Source organism: Podarcis filfolensis (genome assembly GCF_964270895.1).
Source record: "Podarcis filfolensis genome assembly, chromosome: 4".
Lineage (NCBI taxonomy): Eukaryota > Metazoa > Chordata > Lepidosauria > Squamata > Lacertidae > Podarcis > Podarcis filfolensis.
In genome coordinates, this window is record NC_139607.1 from 90,096,317 (window position 1) to 90,113,123 (window position 16,807).

General features: G+C 45.3%; 1 protein-coding gene across 1 annotated transcript in view; it reads right to left on the bottom strand.

Annotated features, from left to right (window-relative positions):
• TYR (tyrosinase) overlaps positions 1-14,741 on the bottom strand; it is a 61,781-nt gene extending 47,040 nt beyond the window's left edge. Inside the window, exon 1 of the mRNA XM_083609944.1 lies at positions 13,732-14,741. Coding sequence (XP_083466070.1) covers positions 13,732-14,556 — 825 coding nt within the window. The 5' untranslated portion in view covers positions 14,557-14,741. The remainder of the gene's footprint in view (positions 1-13,731) is intronic.
• Between the last annotated feature and the right edge of the window lie 2,066 nt (positions 14,742-16,807).

A 16,807-nucleotide genomic window follows, 5' to 3' on the forward strand; every position in this document is an offset into this window, starting at 1 on the left:
AGCATCTGTAACCCAAGATACCACTGTATATGTTGGAAGCTGCTCAGAGTGGCTGGGGCAACCCAATCAGATGAGCAGGGTATAAATTTAAAAAAATGATGTTGATGGTGGTGGTGATGGTGATGGAATAGGACGTCTCTATTTTTATCGGAGAAATGCTGGAGGATTTGTAATTGGCTGCCAATTAGCTCCTGGGCTATGATTAAAGTGCTGGGTTTTTTGCAGATAAAGCCCTATACAGCTTGGGACCAGGAAGCCTGAAAGATCCTCACTCCTTATGCACCCGGTCGACTGCTGCACTCTGCCAGAGGTCCACAATGTAGGAAGCAGGCCTTGAGTGGGTGGCCTCTACCTTTCGGAATTTCCTCCCCTTGAATATTAGACAGGCAGAGTCCCTGTTATTTTCCTGGTGCCTACTGAAGACCTTCCTCTTTCAAACAGCTTTTTTTGGGTAGAGAACCAATGTGAATCTAAACTGGAATTGTATTTAATATGTTTTAATAGTTTCATGATTTTTAGTTTTCTGCCCTGGGCTCTGTTGGAAGGAAGGGCAGGACATAAAATTTAAAAATAAAAAAAATCAATAAAATAAGTGCAAAGAATATAAATTCCCTCCCCCCCTTCTACCCTCACAACCCCCGCCATGATCGCGGCTTTATGTAACACATCGTGTATATGAAAATAACTATCTTCCTGCTGCTGCGAGATATTTTCCTATCACATCTACTTGTGATTGAAAATGATGTGTTGTGGGTTTTTAGTATCTTAGAAGACAGAAACAGGATTCAAGATGATCTTGACAGGTTGAGAAACTGGGCCAAAAGCTAAGAGAAATGAATCTCAGCAGAGGCAAATGTTAAGTTTTGCATTTAGGTGGGTGTGTGGTGGTGCTGAGGAATTAGATATGCAAATATAGGATGGCTGAAGCTTGGTTTCACAGCAGTATTTGTGAAAAAGAATACAGGGGTTTTGGTAGACGACAAGCCAAGTGTGAATTAGCAGTGGGAAAAGGGCTCATGCAATTCTAGGTTGCACCAACAGAAATATATTACTTTATTCAATGTTAGCCCTACTCAGAGTTGACTAGGGATGTTGGAGAATTTTGATGGAAGCAAAAGTGGACACTGCCAGTGTTCACTTATTCGTCCCATTTCTGGAATAGAAATCAGTCCAGCAATTAATGATTGTCATACACGGTTGTGGTTGTTTTCAGTCCAAAAATGATGCACAATTGATTACTCCCCACCCCCAATTTAAATGACATTTCCATTGCACTGAAATAGAGGCCATAGACATTAAGACGAAAGGCATATATCATTACGATATATGCATAACTTATGTATAGTACAGTACTCATTTTAGGTTAAATAGCAGACAGTGAGATGGAAAACATAATATTCAGCAGGCACCGAACTGCAGCAGAACAGAAAGAGTGCTGATTGTGATGAAGACAGATTGGAATAGAAATCACTGCCTTCTTGCTCCCATAGAGTAGACCCATTGAAATGAATGGACATGACTCACTCAGGTTTCTTAATTTCAATGGGTTGCACTCACTGTGGTGCTAAGCAGATTTTCTCTTGAGGAATGGAATAATCTCACCCTCTGCTGTCCCTGCCTGGCACCTAAATCTGTTCTGGGTTTCCCCCCATCCCCCCAGAGAAGATTTGGGGATGGCACAATTTGACAAATTGATGGAGGAAAAGGGTTTCAATGGCTGCTAACCCTGATGGCTTTGTTCTACCTCAACTGTCAGAGACAGTAATGTTTCTGAATCCCAGTTCCTGGACACCATGGGAGGAGGAGGGAAAAGGCACTCAGTTCCCACTTTTGGGCTTCCCAGAGGCAACTGGTTGGCCACTGTGAGCACAGTGGACTGGACAAGAAGGGCCTGAACCAGCAGGGCTTTTCTTATGTTCTTAGAAATCACAACATTGGAACTCAGGGTGGTATTCAACTAAGCTTTAGTAGGAGCAGACCCACTGAAATTAATGGGTCAAATGTCATCATGTCCGTTCATGTCAATGTTGAAGTCAGAGTAGCAAAATCACAGCTAAGAAGCTCAAATGACTGAAACCCTTCTTTGGACATTAAGCCAATGTCCAGACTTTAACATTCAAAAACTTTACTTGCAGAAAATTATAGTTATGGAAGAAATAAAACATAATATTTACAGTCATATGCTTCTCCAAGCATGGGCTTACAATTTCTTCTTCTAACTTCCAAACAACTGTATTTTCCTGTTTCCAGAGCTCAGCACTCTCAGCCTTCTGTATCTCAGAAAGGCCATGCCTTGCAGCTCCTAGGAGAGGTTTCTACTTTTATCTTCTCCTACAGCTTTGCTCTCTTTCTTCCAAGCGGAGAAGAAGCACTCTGACACTCTGTTCAACTTAGCAGTGTTCACAGTGGGTTCTAAAACACAGCCATCTTGCTTCACATAAAATGGAGTCTCTCCTTCGCACCTCCCATGTGACCAACATTAGCCAATCACATGAGAACTGCTAAAGAACTCTCTGGAATTCATTTACCAACCAATCAAATGTAAACACATGGTAATACATACAAGCATTTGCAATTTCGGTGAGTAAATTGAGTAAAACATAATTGAATACCTATTCACTCAGTGGCAGAGCACACGTTTTGCACGGGAGAAAGGCATAGGTTCAATTGTTGATGTCTGCAAGCCGAGGTGGGGAAGACTCCTGCTTTGAGAACCTCTTCCTCTCAATGTCTACTGAGGTAGATGGACCAGCGGTCTGACTCTGGTATATAATGCCGCTTCCTTTGTTCCTATTCTAGTGTCATTGTCAGAATCCTTGCAGGAAAGCAATTCAAAATCTGGCCTTTGATTCATGTTGGTATGACAACAGTGTTTCTCCCCAGCACTCTCGGTACCTCCCCAGCACTCTCGGTACCTCTAAAGAAACACCCACCCTGACTTCTATTCTAACCTTCTTAGAACCATGTTTTCTTCTCTATAAATAAAGTATAGATATGCAAACATTTCACGCCCATCTAAAGGCATTCAACCAGTGTATGAAATCAATTCTAATTTTGCAGCTACTTGCATTCACTACCTTTGTTCATTCAGATTGCAGGGGAAACAGAGCATACAGTGGAACATTATCTCGGAATTTGTCGTTTTCAAAAGGGTGTGAGTGAGAACAAGTTTTATATGACCATATGAGAGTTTAGAATATGGAGGTGGGCCAGGGGTGTGCACACAAGCATCAACCTCAATGTGCCTGGGCGTGGGGGTTTGTTTCCAGATCTTCATGCGTTCAGCACAAAGTCTGAAAATGGTTTCTAAGCATGTTCTGTTGAATAAGACTAAGATGGAGTTCTCCATCTCAGGGAAGCCATTAAGACTGTGTGCCCATCGTACAGTTAAAACACATGGCTTCTCCCAAAGGATAATGGTAACTGTAGTTTGCTAAGGGGGAATGTGAATGGTTGCACCATGGGGATAAAACTGCAGTTCCCATGATTCTTAGGGGGGAGCCATATGCTTTAAATGTATGTTATGGACCCAGTCTAAGTGTTTTCAACAGAGGAATGCTTAGGAACTCTTTTCAGACCATCTCATTAAACTTCTAGTCATCAGCTTCTTTGGGCTTGTGGGTACATCTGAAAACCGAAGAAACTGTGGTGAGGACCATACATGCACTGCAACCACAGCTCTTACCACCAGGAATTTCTTCCTGAGGTTTAGTCGAAATCTCATTTCTTGTGATTTGAATCCATTGGTTGCTACCCTCTGGAGCAGCAGAAAACAAGGCTGCTCCATCTTCCATGTGGTGACCCTTCAGGTATTTGAAGGCGGCTATCGTACCACCTCTCAATCTTGTCGTCTTCAAGCTAAACATACCCAACACCCACATATTGTTAAGTGAACGCCTGAACAAGTGTCAGGGATTGGGCAGAGGAGAAATGGTGGAGACCGCCTCCCTAGCCTGACCCTTCCAGGGAGAAGGAAGAGGAAGGCAATTTAGATTTACAACAGGGGTTTGTGGGAGGTCACAGCTCAGAGGCAGATGAGGGGGAAAGTTGGGAAATAATGGGGGGGAGGGGGAGGGGGAGGAGAAGGAAGCAACAGAGGGGTGATAGCCGACAGACATGGTGTCCTTAGAAAGCATTTCAGACTCCCAGAACCCAGCAAGCCTTGAAAGTAGGAAAGCGAGATGGGCGGAAGACAAACTGCAGCAGAACAGCAACAGGGCTGTATGTTACTAATACGGGATGAAATGGGAGGTGATGCCTTTTTGCATCTCTAAGGAGCGTTAGATTTTTATTTTATTTTTCTTTTAAAAGTGCTTTCAGGTTTTCCTCAGTCTTTGGGTTCCCTTTGTTCATCAGTCCAGCAGCGTGGGAGAGCCTCTTCGGTGAGACGAAATTCATTTTGGGGTTTTTTTAAAAAAGAGATTAGCTTTCAGAGGGATGTGTTTGTGTGTGGGAACATAAACTGTTTTTGACAGTTTTGATCGCAGGAGCAGGTACCTCAGAAGACCGTAAACACGAGAGAAGCATGCTTTGCAATTGCAGAGGAGTAACAACAGTTGGCTGAGGGAAAAGGAAAAGCTTGGGCTGTATGAGGAATGGGGGAGAAGTCAGCATTTTAGCATGCATTCACAGTTATCACTGTTTCCATGGCAACATCTCCACGGAATAAAGTATGCTCTCCTTTCTTTCGAAGAGGGGAAGCAGAGTTTGAAATGGATACTTCACATAACCCCCCAACAACAAATCCACAACAAGTCTTGAGTGCTCCCTGATCTCCTGTGTAAGTGTCATTATATTATTGCAGTTCAAAAAGCTGTTTCTTTGAGACTCCCCTCTGAAAGAAAGTGCTTTCTTCTTTTAAAAAACATGCTTTTGCTTCTTATTTGCCCACTGAATTTCCACAAAGCCCTGAATAGCCTACCTCCTTCATCCTTTTTTTTTTTCCATTTTGTTCTGGACTTGACAGCCTTCTGGCATTAAATCTCTCTTCCTCCACCCCATTTTCGAGTGCATTCTCCTCTTGTTTACACTGCTGGGAGTTGCAAGAAATCTCCGTGAATTCTGAACTTAACCCAGTTTGAGAGGGATCAAAAGCTGTTTAATGAGTTGTGTGAAAACTTGCAGGAATCTTTTGTAATTGCCTAAGTCAGGAAGAAGAAGAAGAAGAAGAAGAAGAAGAAGAAGAAGAAGAAGAGGAAGAGGAGTTTGGATTTGATATCCCGCTTTATCACTACCCTAAGGAGTCTGAAAGCAGCTAACATTCTCCTTTTCCCTTCCTCCCCCACAACAAACACTCTGATAGGTGAGTGGGGCTGAGAGACTTCAGAGACGTGTGACTGGCCCAAGGTCACCCAGCAGCTGCATGTGAAGGAGCAGGGAAGCGAACCCGGTTCACCAGATTACGAGTCCACCGCTCTTAACCACTACACCACACTGGCTCTCTGGGAAACCTCAGACTTGGGGTGTGTATATGTGAAATGGGGACTTGCCCCAAGCAATACCTTCTCTGTAGGCCACACCCTCACCTGCTCTGCTCAATGCATGTCTTGACTGCTTTGGCCTGACTGAAATGTCTCATTGATCTGCATTAATGCCTGCTCCCCACTTTTGCATTTATAGCATAATTTTCTATTAATTCTTATTCGCAATAATCTTCATATCAAATAGTTGCATTGCTTCTTAAATTGACTTCCCACCTCCACTTCTGCAGTGTTTCTACTCACACCTTTTCTGCTACATTATATCTTTATCTATTACAAAACAAATAAAATCTCCGTTGCAATTATTTTATCATTTCCCTTCTGCTTCTTTTATCTCGAATCCTGGCCACAATTTCATTTGACTATAGTATTTTTTTAAAAAATAGTCCATGAAAGGCATCCCTTCTTCTATATAAAAAAGTTCATCATTTTGATCTCTTAATATTGCTGTCAGTTTTGCCATTTCTGCATAATCCATCACTTTCAAAAGCTACTCTTCCTTTACTAGTACCTGCTCTCCTTTCCATTTCTGTGCATTTAATGTATTGTTAATCTTTGTTGGAAGCCAGCCAGAGTGGCTGGGGAAACCCAGTCAGATGGGCGAGGTACAAATAAATAATAATTATTATTATTATTATTATTATTATTATTATTATTATTATTATTATTATTATTTTCTAGCTGCGGTTGTCACATACATAAATAGTTTTGCCATCTTCTTTGGAACCCCTGTCGCTATTATGCCTGCAAGGAAAGTTACCTGATGGAGCATCTGAGGTCCAGCTCTGAGGGCCTTCTGGCAGTTCCCTCACTGTGAGAAGTGAGGTTACACAGGGAACCAGGCAGAGGGCCTTCTTGGTAGTGGCACCCTCCCTGTGGAATGCCTTCCCATCAGATGTCAAGGAAATAAACAACTATCTGACTTTTAGAAGACATCTGAAGGCAAACCTGTTTAGGGAAGTTTTAAATGTTTGATGTTTTATCGTGTTTTTCATATTATGTTGGGAGCTGCCCAGAGTGGCTGGGGAAACCCAGGCAGATAGGTGGGTATAAATAATAAATTGTTGCTGTTGTTGTTATTGCTGCTGCTGCTGCTGCTGCTGTTGGTGTTGTTGTCTTTTGGGAAGAGCCCATTTCCTGCTTTTTTAGTCATCAGTCCTATATCTTTTGGCCTGTTCCCTGCTTTTTCAAAGCAAAATTTAAAAATTCCTTCCAGTAGCACCTTAGAGACCAACTAAGTTTGTTATTGGTATGAAATTTAGTGTGCATGCACAGTTCTAATTTTTTAATTTTTATTTTTTTAATTTTGTTTCGACTATGGCAGACCAACACGGCTACCTCCCTGCTTTTTCAGTCATCAATCCTATGCACCAGAAGCTGGCACAAAGCATATCAGTTTAGGTTAACTTGGCACTAAGTTACACCAGATCAAAACTCTGTTCAGCAGTGGGGCAACTGTTGCCATGCCTAAGCCAGCTGAAAGGAAAACAAGCCTTTTAAAATAGTGTTCTGCATCAGGTTGCCAGGTCACATGGCTGAGCTGAATGGGCTTAGGATCCAGCCTAAGTCTTCTCTTGAGGGTCCCATCCGTGTCACACCCCTGGAATTCCCCCTTTGCCAGGGACTTACAGCAGCCCAGGCTGAGGCAGGGTGAGCAAGTTAAACCAGTGTATCTTCAGCTGACTCAGAGTTGGGGACTTAACAGCGACTGAGCTAGAGATCCTCTGCTCATCCTAAGCAGATCATCCCAACAGATCTTGCCATAGAATTGCCCCCCCCCTTTAAAAAAAAACAATATTTTTTTATTTGCAGATTTATCAAGGGATAGAAAGAAGAAGGAAACAAAACAAGAAAGAAGAAAGAAATAGATAACAATAATAACCAAATAATATAACAGTAGACCATCAATCTACATTGTGGATACAGTGACCATCAGTTCAGGAATCTTAAGTTAGACATATAGAATCATAGAATCATAGAATCATAGAGTTGGAAGAGACCACAAGGGCCATCGAGTCCAACCCCCCTGCCAAGCAGGAAACACCATCAGAGCACTCCTGACATATGGTTGTCAAGCCTCTGCTTAAAGACCTCCAAAGAAGGAGACTCCACCACACTCCTTGGCAGCAAATTCCACTGTCGAACAGCTCTTACTGTCAGGAAGTTCTTCCTAATGTTTAGGTGGAATCTTCTTTCTTGTAGTTTGGATCCATTGCTCCGTGTCCGCTTCTCTGGAGCAGCAGAAAACAACCTTTCTCCCTCCTCTATGTGACATCCTTTTATATATTTGAACATGGCTATCATATCACCCCTTAACCTCCTCTTCTCCAGGCTAAACATGCCCAGCTCCCTTAGCCGTTCCTCATAAGGCATCGTTTCCAGGCCTTTGACCATTTTGGTTGCCCTCCTCTGGACACGTTCCAGTTTGTCAGTGTCCTTCTTGAACTGTGGTGCCCAGAACTGGACACAGTACTCCAGGTGAGGTCTGACCAGAGCAGAATACAGTGGCACTATTACTTCCCTTGATCTAGATGCTATACTCCTATTGATGCAGCCCAGAATTGCATTGGCTTTTTTAGCTGCCGCATCACACTGTTGGGTCATGTCAAGTTTGTGGTCAACCAAGACTCCTAGATCCTTTTCACATGTACTGCTCTCAAGCCAGGTGTCACCCATCTTGTATTTGTGCCTCTCATTTTTTTTGCCCAGGTGCAATACTTTACATTTCTCCCTGTTAAAATTCATCTTGTTTGTTTTGGCCCAGTTCTCTAATCTGCCAAGGTCGTTTTGAAGTGTGATCCTGTCCTCTGGGGTGTTAGCCACCCCTCCCAGTTTGGTGTCATCTGCAAATTTGATCAGGATGCCCTTGAGTCCATCATCCAAGTCGTTGATAAAGATGTTGAATAAGACCGGGCCCAAGACAGAACCCTGTGGCACCCCACTAGTCACTCTTCTCCAGGATGAAGAGGAACCATTGATGAGCACCCTTTGGGTTCGGTCAGTCAGCCAGTTACAAATCCACTGAGTGGTAGCATAGTCAAGACCGCATTTTACCAGCTTCTTTACAAGAATATCATGGGGCACCTTGTCAAATGCCTTGCTGAAATCAAGGTAGGCTACATCCACTGCGTTCCCTTCATCTACCAGGCTTGTAATTCTGTCAAAAAACGAGATCAGGTTCGTCTGACATGACTTATTTTTCAGAAATCCATGCTGACTATTGGTGATCACAGCATTCCTTTCTAGGTGCTCACAGACTGTTTGCTTAATGATCTGCTCCAGAATCTTCCCTGGTATTGATGTCAGACTGACTGGGCGGTAATTATTTGGGTCCTCTCTTTTCCCCTTTTTGAAAATAGGGACAACATTTGCCCTCCTCCAGTCTGCCGGGACTTCGCCTGTTCTCCAGGAATTCTCAAAGATGACTGCCAGTGGTTCTGATATAAGTCGATATAAGTCGATATAAGTCGATATAAGTCGATATAAGCGCTGCAGTTGCGCACATGGGTATCAACACAAAATTGATGCCCATTTGAAATATGCTTGAATGTAGCCTGGTCAGAGGACCATTGCAATAAAATAAAATAAAAATGGTGGGTGTTTATCCTTCCAAGCTCAAAGTGTAAGTGTCTTAGCCACCATAAGAGCTCACAAAATCCATTTTTTGTTGTGCAGCCATTAATCCCCATACTACAGGAATATAGTTTAAAAGTACACGGACATTTACAAATATCACAGATTTTCCCAGTGCAACATTTTGGTAACTGCTTCAGACCAAACGGAATTCACCCCTGGCCAAGCAACGTCACGTGCCTCAAAAGAGGCGTTCTCAGCATTCAACCTCCAGCATCTGTCTGTGATAGACAGTACCTTTCTATGCAAACATCGCGGAGTCCAATATACTCAATATATTAACACCTTTTCTTTATATGGATGAAGAATGGAGGCCTCTGACATTTGCATGAATGGAATACAGGTCCTTTCCCAACAGGTCCTTTCCCAACATGTGACCTCTGGCACATGCACCTTTTTCAGAGCCAAAGGGGGGTAGGGCAGGGGAGGAATATGGTGGGTTGGCGCGGAGTGGGAGCAGGCCTAGGGAGGGGCGGACTGGACTGGGACTTCTGTGTGTCCCGTGGGTGTGCGGGGCAGCCAGGAATGGAACCCCCACTTAAGCAGGGATTCCCCTGCATAGCGCACTATACAAAAGTGAAAATTGCATCTCTTGCTCCGCCCACTTTTGCCTCTGGCCACACGCACCATTGGCATGCAAACCACCACACCCCCCTGAGACAGCCCACAAAGAAATGGGCTGGGGCAACACCACTAAACAGAACTCTAGTCAGTCACATCACTGTGAGGTCGAAGGAGAGGGGGGTAGGGAAATACAAGGTCAGCGCAGTGCAAATGCACCCGACTGGCTCTGCAAGTGTGTTTGCACCGTGCTCTCCTCACCGCAGCCTCGCCCAGTAAGCAGCAGTGATGCAACCAACCAGAGCTCAGGTGAACCATGCCACCACACCATCGGCTTCTGCCCAATCCGCGCCCAAACATTTTCCTGAAGCCCCATAAGACTTCTTTATTTGGATCAGCATAGAATGTAGACCCTCCAAATATTGGTATATACAGTGGTACCTCGGGTTAAGAACTTAATTCGTTCCGGAGGTCCGTTCTTAACCTGAAACTGTTCTTAACCTGAAGCACCACTTTAGCCAATGGGGCCTCCCGCTGCCGCCGTGCCGCCGGAGCACAATTTCTGTTCTCATCCTGAAGCAAAGTTCTTAACCCGAGGTACTATTTCTGGGTTAGCGGAGTCTGTAACCTGAAGCGTATGTAACCTGAAGCGTATGTAACCTGAGGTACCACTGTAATCCTCATCACACCTCACCACTGGCTGTGCTAGCTGAGGCTGGTGGGAGTTAGAATCCAACAGCACAGCAGGAGGTTAGACCAGATCACTCTTGGGATCCCTTCCAACTCTACCATTCTATAATTTTAGAGGATCACAGGTTCTCCATCTCTGATTTAATGGAGTCATAAAGGCCATACTATGACCATTTTCCCTCAGCTGGCTACAATAGGCAGTGCTTTATCTACAACACAGTAGACAGTGTTTGATATTTTATCCTGTTGGTTCTGTTTTCAGTGTTGCCACATAGCTTGAGGCCCTAAGAATGGATTTTTTAAAAACAATAATCAAAATGACACACTTAACAAAACAAAATCTTCAGCACTCTACCAAACAGGTTAACTGGGACTATCTTTCATAATAAAAAGCAAAAACTTTCTCTAGCGACAAAGGATGCTAAATGAATAGGCATTTCCCTTGAGAATACTCAGACTCCTTTCTTGCCTGTTAAGGTATAGCGTTAATTGATTCATTACTAAAATCTTGGCTCTGGGGGAAAGTAGGAGGGAGGAATCCTGCCTCCATTCCTGTTTGCAGAAAGAAGTTGCCAACATGTGTGCTTATGTTTCCACTGTTTTAGAAATTTTCCACACTTTAGACTTGCCATATGTCAGGAAAATGCCTGACATGTCTGGGTTTCTGGGTGTAAAAATGGCGTCAGGGGGGATTTTTGCCCAACTGGCAAAATGTCAGGGAAAACCTAGATGTAAAAGCAGCGGAAACAGCTCCAAAAGCTGAAAATCACTATTTTGTGGAGATGTTTCCCCAATAAAGCCCAACTTTCAACCAAAGCTCAACAACAAATTTTCAAAAAGTAAACTTTCAAAAAAGTTTACTTTTTGAACTATGGCAACCCTAGTAGCACACATAGAGACCATACCTGCAAAAACAAACAAATTCATGCTTATTCCATCACAGAGCTGATATTGAGAGACAATGTGGTGTAGCAGTTAGAGCATTGGGCTAGTACAGGGTTTCCCAAACTTGATTCTCCAGTTGTTTTGGGACTACAGTTCCCATCATTCCTGGCCACTGGTCCTGCTAGCTAGGGATGATGGGAGTTGTAGTCCAAAAACAGCTGGAGAACCAAGTTTGGGAAACCCTGGTCTAGCATCTTGGAAGACCAGAGCTCACTGGGTGATCTTGGGCCAGTCACCATCTCTCAGCCTAACCTACCTCACAGGGTTATTGTGAGGGTAAAAATAGAGAGGGTAGGAAGGCTTGAGCTCCTTTGAGTCAAAGTTTGAAGGAGTTGGGGTTGGGGAAAATTTGCCCCCTGTTTGCCTCGTGGATTCATCCTGCTCCTCTTGCCCCGCTCCCACCTCTGCCTGTTTTGAGGTCACACACACAGGTGTGTGTGTGTGTGTGCGTGTGTGTGTGATGTCTGCATGTGAATCTTCCTAAGCAATATAATGCACACCTGAATTATTATTTTAAGTTATACTTCAGATCTGATGCTACAACCCCTCTTAAACCTTGCAAAGTGCCCATCTTTGCTGAAGGATCAGCTTTTGGTTTATCCACTTTCATGGTGAGGCAAAATGGCTACCAAAGATAACAAACTGCTACAAGTGGGATTTGCACTGTGGAGTTCTTCCCTGCAGGATTCCAGCCAATTCTCCCTCCCACCCACCTCTCTCTCTCACACACACACACCCAAAGCCAGTTAGCACACCATAGCCATTGAGTAACTTAGTCCTCATTGGCCTGTTTTTTTGGGTTCCACCTTTGTAGGGTTTCTTTTCTTTTTGTACTTACTTAATCCTTAGAGTTCCCCCAGTCCTGTGGATAATGCTGCCTTGTGCATGTGTTTCTATTTTGGCTACATAAACTCGTAGCCTGATCACCAGAAGCAGAGAGAATTAGGTAAAATCACATTTATAGAACTCTGTCTCTCTCCTCCAATCAGCTGCCACTTATCTGCTGGCGTTCAGGCTGTCTGTTTACCCAGGTTTTTGTGGCTGCCTGGATTGTAAACCAGCTGACAAAATGGATTTCGCTGCTACTTTAATCTTTTGGTCGTTTGCGTTTTGACACATTATAGTCCCCAATTGCTTCTTGGAGAGCACATTGCATTTTCGATAGGCTGTAAGTCACTAGCAGAACTACGGTTGGGAAACTGGTGTCTCCAGTTAGAAGGATCTCGTGCATCAGTGCTGGTGGGGAAAACCCCTTGATGGAGATGATGGGGAGCAGGGGCGGAGGAAGGGGGTGCGGTAGGTGTGGGCTGCCCAGGTGTCACCACTGAGGGGGGTGACAAAATGCTGGGTGGCACTCATTGCAGTGCCTGCAGCACGCCCGAGCCACGCGTCTCTCCTGGGAGTGACGCGATGGCTTGTGCATGCACAGGCTCTACACTGCCCCAAATGGTCCGCCCGCTGCATTCCCCCCAGCTGTAGGGCGGCTGAGTGGGAAGAGGCAGGCAGACTCCGGAGGCCCCGCAGTGTGCCCCATTCCTGGGCATGCCGCCCCAGGCACCTGAGCGGCTTCCTCCGCTGCTGATGGGGAGCCCTTGCCACTCAGAATACAGGGGCCTGAGCTAGGACCATCAAAGTCTGCCTTATACTGCATCAGACCAATAGTCGGTCTAGTTCAATGTGTCCTACACTAGCAGGAAGTGACACTCTAGCATTTCAGATAGGGGTACTCTCAGGGGACAGTCCTTATCTAGTGATGCCAGGGATTGAACTTGGAATATTCTGCTTGCAAAGAAACGCTCTACCACTAGGGATGGCTGAATATGTTGATTTCAGTTTCTCATTTTTCCAGCCTTAACTTCCACATTTCCACATGTTTGCGATTTGAAAAGCAAACTCATCATGAAAACTCATCAACCTTTCAGTGCAAACTTCTCCTAACATTTTTCTACGCAATTTTCCCTAACACACAACTTTTTTGGGGGGGGGGGGCATTACAGCTTCCCCTAATAAGATGCATTTTTCGTATGCAACTTTCACTAATCTTTGCATTTCTGTGCACACTTTACCAATGCATGTGCATTTTTATTTTTTTTTGCACATGTTGCTGAGCTGGAGAACCGCCCTGCAAAATTTGGAGGAGTGCAAATGTCAACGAATGGCAGCATTTTGGTTCGCATAATGCTTTGGCGAACGTAAATTAGGTTCACTTTTAAATGCAAACTGAATCTAACTTCTCTCCCACCTCAACTCACTGGTGAGCTATGATCTTTCACTAAGGTAGATTAAGGCAGCTCCGCATGCTCATACAAATATGCAGAAAAACACAACTATTCATGGCATCCTGGTGCACAAAGAGACTTAAAGGTACAGTTTCTGCCCTGCATAACTCAGCAGAAACAGATTCCCACCTCCCTGTGCCTACCTGCCAAGAGGAGAAGAAAGAGGCTGGGCTGAGTAAATTTGGGTTGCTAGGGTGCCTTCCGCCCATGTACTCATCCGTGCAGATGTCGCAGCTCTCGGCGTCTCGCCAGTCCCAGTAGGGGATGGTGAAGTTCTCGTTCCCAGTGAGCTTTTGGATCTCGTGTTCCCACATGAGCAAGAAAAGACGGTGCCACGGAAGGAACCCCGGAGCCTCGTGGGCAAAATCGATATCCCGCCACACATTGGTGCCTCCAAGGAGTGTGTCCCGAGAGACGTAGTAGTGCATCCAGACAAAGAGGTCGTACACATTGATGTCTCGGAACATGGGCGCCGAGCCATTGTTCATCTGGGCATACGTTCCGGTGGCGATGACAAAATCCCGGCTGGTGGTATGCTTGGCTAGGTTGAGGTAGGCAAGGAACTGGTTCTTTTCCCTGGTGCTGAGCTGGAAGATGTCTTTCCTCACCCTCAGCTTCCTCTCTGTGCAATTGGGACCGGCAAAGTTGAACTTGCAGTCGGCACAGCTGAATCCCATGAAGTTGCCGGAGCATTGGCACGTCCGGTTGTAAAACACAGCGGGCCAGTCTTCCCGGTCGTCCACTCCAGAGAAGGGAAACTGAGGGCCGAGAGGGGCATCTGAAAGTAGGATCTCGCGACAGGATCCCCTACCTGACAGCTCCCCACAAGGGGACCCATCGCCAGGCCAAATGGGACAGCATTCCTTGCTCAACAAGCTGTCGGCATTGGCGCATGCCCGAGGGAACTGGCCAGAACTGAAGGGCAGAATACCCAGGAAGATGCCAATGCGAAAGAGAGACATCTTCATTCAGACCTAGAGTCCAGTGGTTCAGCAGCTGGCAAGGAACAAGCTTCTGTCCCTACACTTTCAGAGCCCTGAGAAATTTTCCCGACATCTCTCCAGAACATCATCCAGTCTCACTTCCATCTATCCCCCTCCCCTCCCCTCAACTTTCTGTAATCTGATTATCACATGTCCTGGGCTCCATCCAAAGAACTCTCACTCCCCTTCCCCCTTCGGCTCCAGTTAATATAGAGACTTACTATGAGAATCTCATCTTCTGCCTAGCACATGATCGCTTTTGATGTACCAGCAGCACAAAGGGTGGAAGCCTTGGTCACACACAGGAACTTGGGTGCTTGGTATAATGTCTCATGGGGTTTCTGCACGGAAGGAGGAGAATCGAGGGCTGGGCAAGGCTGGGAGCGTGTAAGGAAATCCCACAGAGCTTGGCGCAGTTGCTGAGCGAGCCCAGAGCAGCAAATCTGCAAATTGCTAAAGAAAACTGGTCTGGAGTTCCTCAATCATGCCTTTTAGAGAAAGGCCTGATTTTGTGCATTTTCCAGACAGAAAGAAATATGCATAAAAAAGGAGGAGGAATAGAAGGCATAAATAGGGAACATTGACATTTTGGTTCTCCATTTGAATTTAGCTTGGTGAACAAAGGAGCACGCTTTCATAAAAGACCATGCACTCCTGCATGAACTTGCTCTGAAGTTCGGCTCATCCTCTGAGGCGCTTCTCCTGATGCTTGTCCTTGTTGGAGATGCCAAGGGGGGCAGCTGGAGAAAGAGCCATCTTGGTGCCCAAGTTGTAGAATGATCTCTCAGTGAAGGCTTCCTAATGCCAATGCTTATGTATTTAGACATAGGTGCCGAGTCCCTATGAAGGGCACTCACAATTTTTGTGTGTGCCAGAGCTGTGCACGCCATGTAGGCATGCATGCCCGACAGTGTGCATGTCCGAGGTCAGCCTGCCTGCTGATATGCACATGTGACATCAGCACACCACAGGGTATGCTGATGTCAGATGCACACACTGGCAGGCATGTTGATGATGGTGGTGATGATGATGATGATGATGATGATTTATTATTTATACCCAGCCCATGTAGCTGGGTTTCCCCAGCCACTCTGGGCGGCTTCCAGCAAAACATTAAAATACAAGCCAGCCTGCTTTTAGATGCCAGGCAAAGACTATCATAATAATCATCACTATCATACCTGCTTAACTGCTATTTTAACAAAGGTTTGTTCTGCATTAAAAATAAAAAGAGAAGTACTAAAACTTCTTTTAATTGTTAACATGTAGCAAATTAGTTCGCATCAAGAGTTGGGCTACTCCACCTCTTTTATTCCATTTATAGAGGCACATTTAAGATGCTGTGATTTTAGATTTATATACACAACCTCCCTACCTGTAGATGAGTTGTTCAGCTTGCATCCACTGGGATGAGGTTCAGGACCTATTATGGCTGCCTTCATGGGCATAGCCAAGGGGGGGGGCAGGGGGGGCAGCTGTCCCCCCTAAATCAATAAAAATTCTTAGCAAACTGAGGTTCTGCCTCCCCAACAAAAGGCCTGCCCCCCTAACAAAAACCCTGGCTTAGAAAGACAAGTCCAATATCTGGTTCTGCTTCTACCGCCTGCTGAGGTGCTGAAAAGCATCGCTCTCTGCTTTGGGGGATAGGCTGTCCAAGTGAAAAAGAAGGCATGGTTCCTGCACCTTCAATTGTTGTGAACAAGAGAGGATGTTGGCAGCCAGTTACCTCTGCTGCATTTCCAGAGCTGCAGGAGCACTGCCCTCACCCTTCTATTTTTTTGCATCGAGCCACCTGATTTATGGCACACCAAAATAGGAGATCATTTGCAAAAGGCCCCATGGCTCAGATATGATGGGAAAAACCTGAGCTCTAAAGGTCTTTTTCCAGCTGCACTGGCTCCCGGTGGAGTACCGGTTCAGATTTAAGGTGCTGGTTTTGACCTTTAAAGCCCTTCACGGCCTAGGATCCTGGTACCTACAGGACCGCCTCTCCCGGTATGCCCCACGGAGAGCCTCAAGGTTCATAAATAGCAACACCCTAGTGGTCTTGGGCCCCAAGGAAGTTAGATTAGCTTCAACCAGAGCCAGGGCCTTTTCAACTCTGGCTCCAGCCTGGTGGAACGCTCTGCCTCATGAGACCAGGGCCCTGCAGGATCTGATTTCTTTCCGCAGGGCCTGTAAGACAGAGTTGTTCCGCCTGGCCTTTGGCTTGGAGCCAATTTGATTCCCTCCCCCT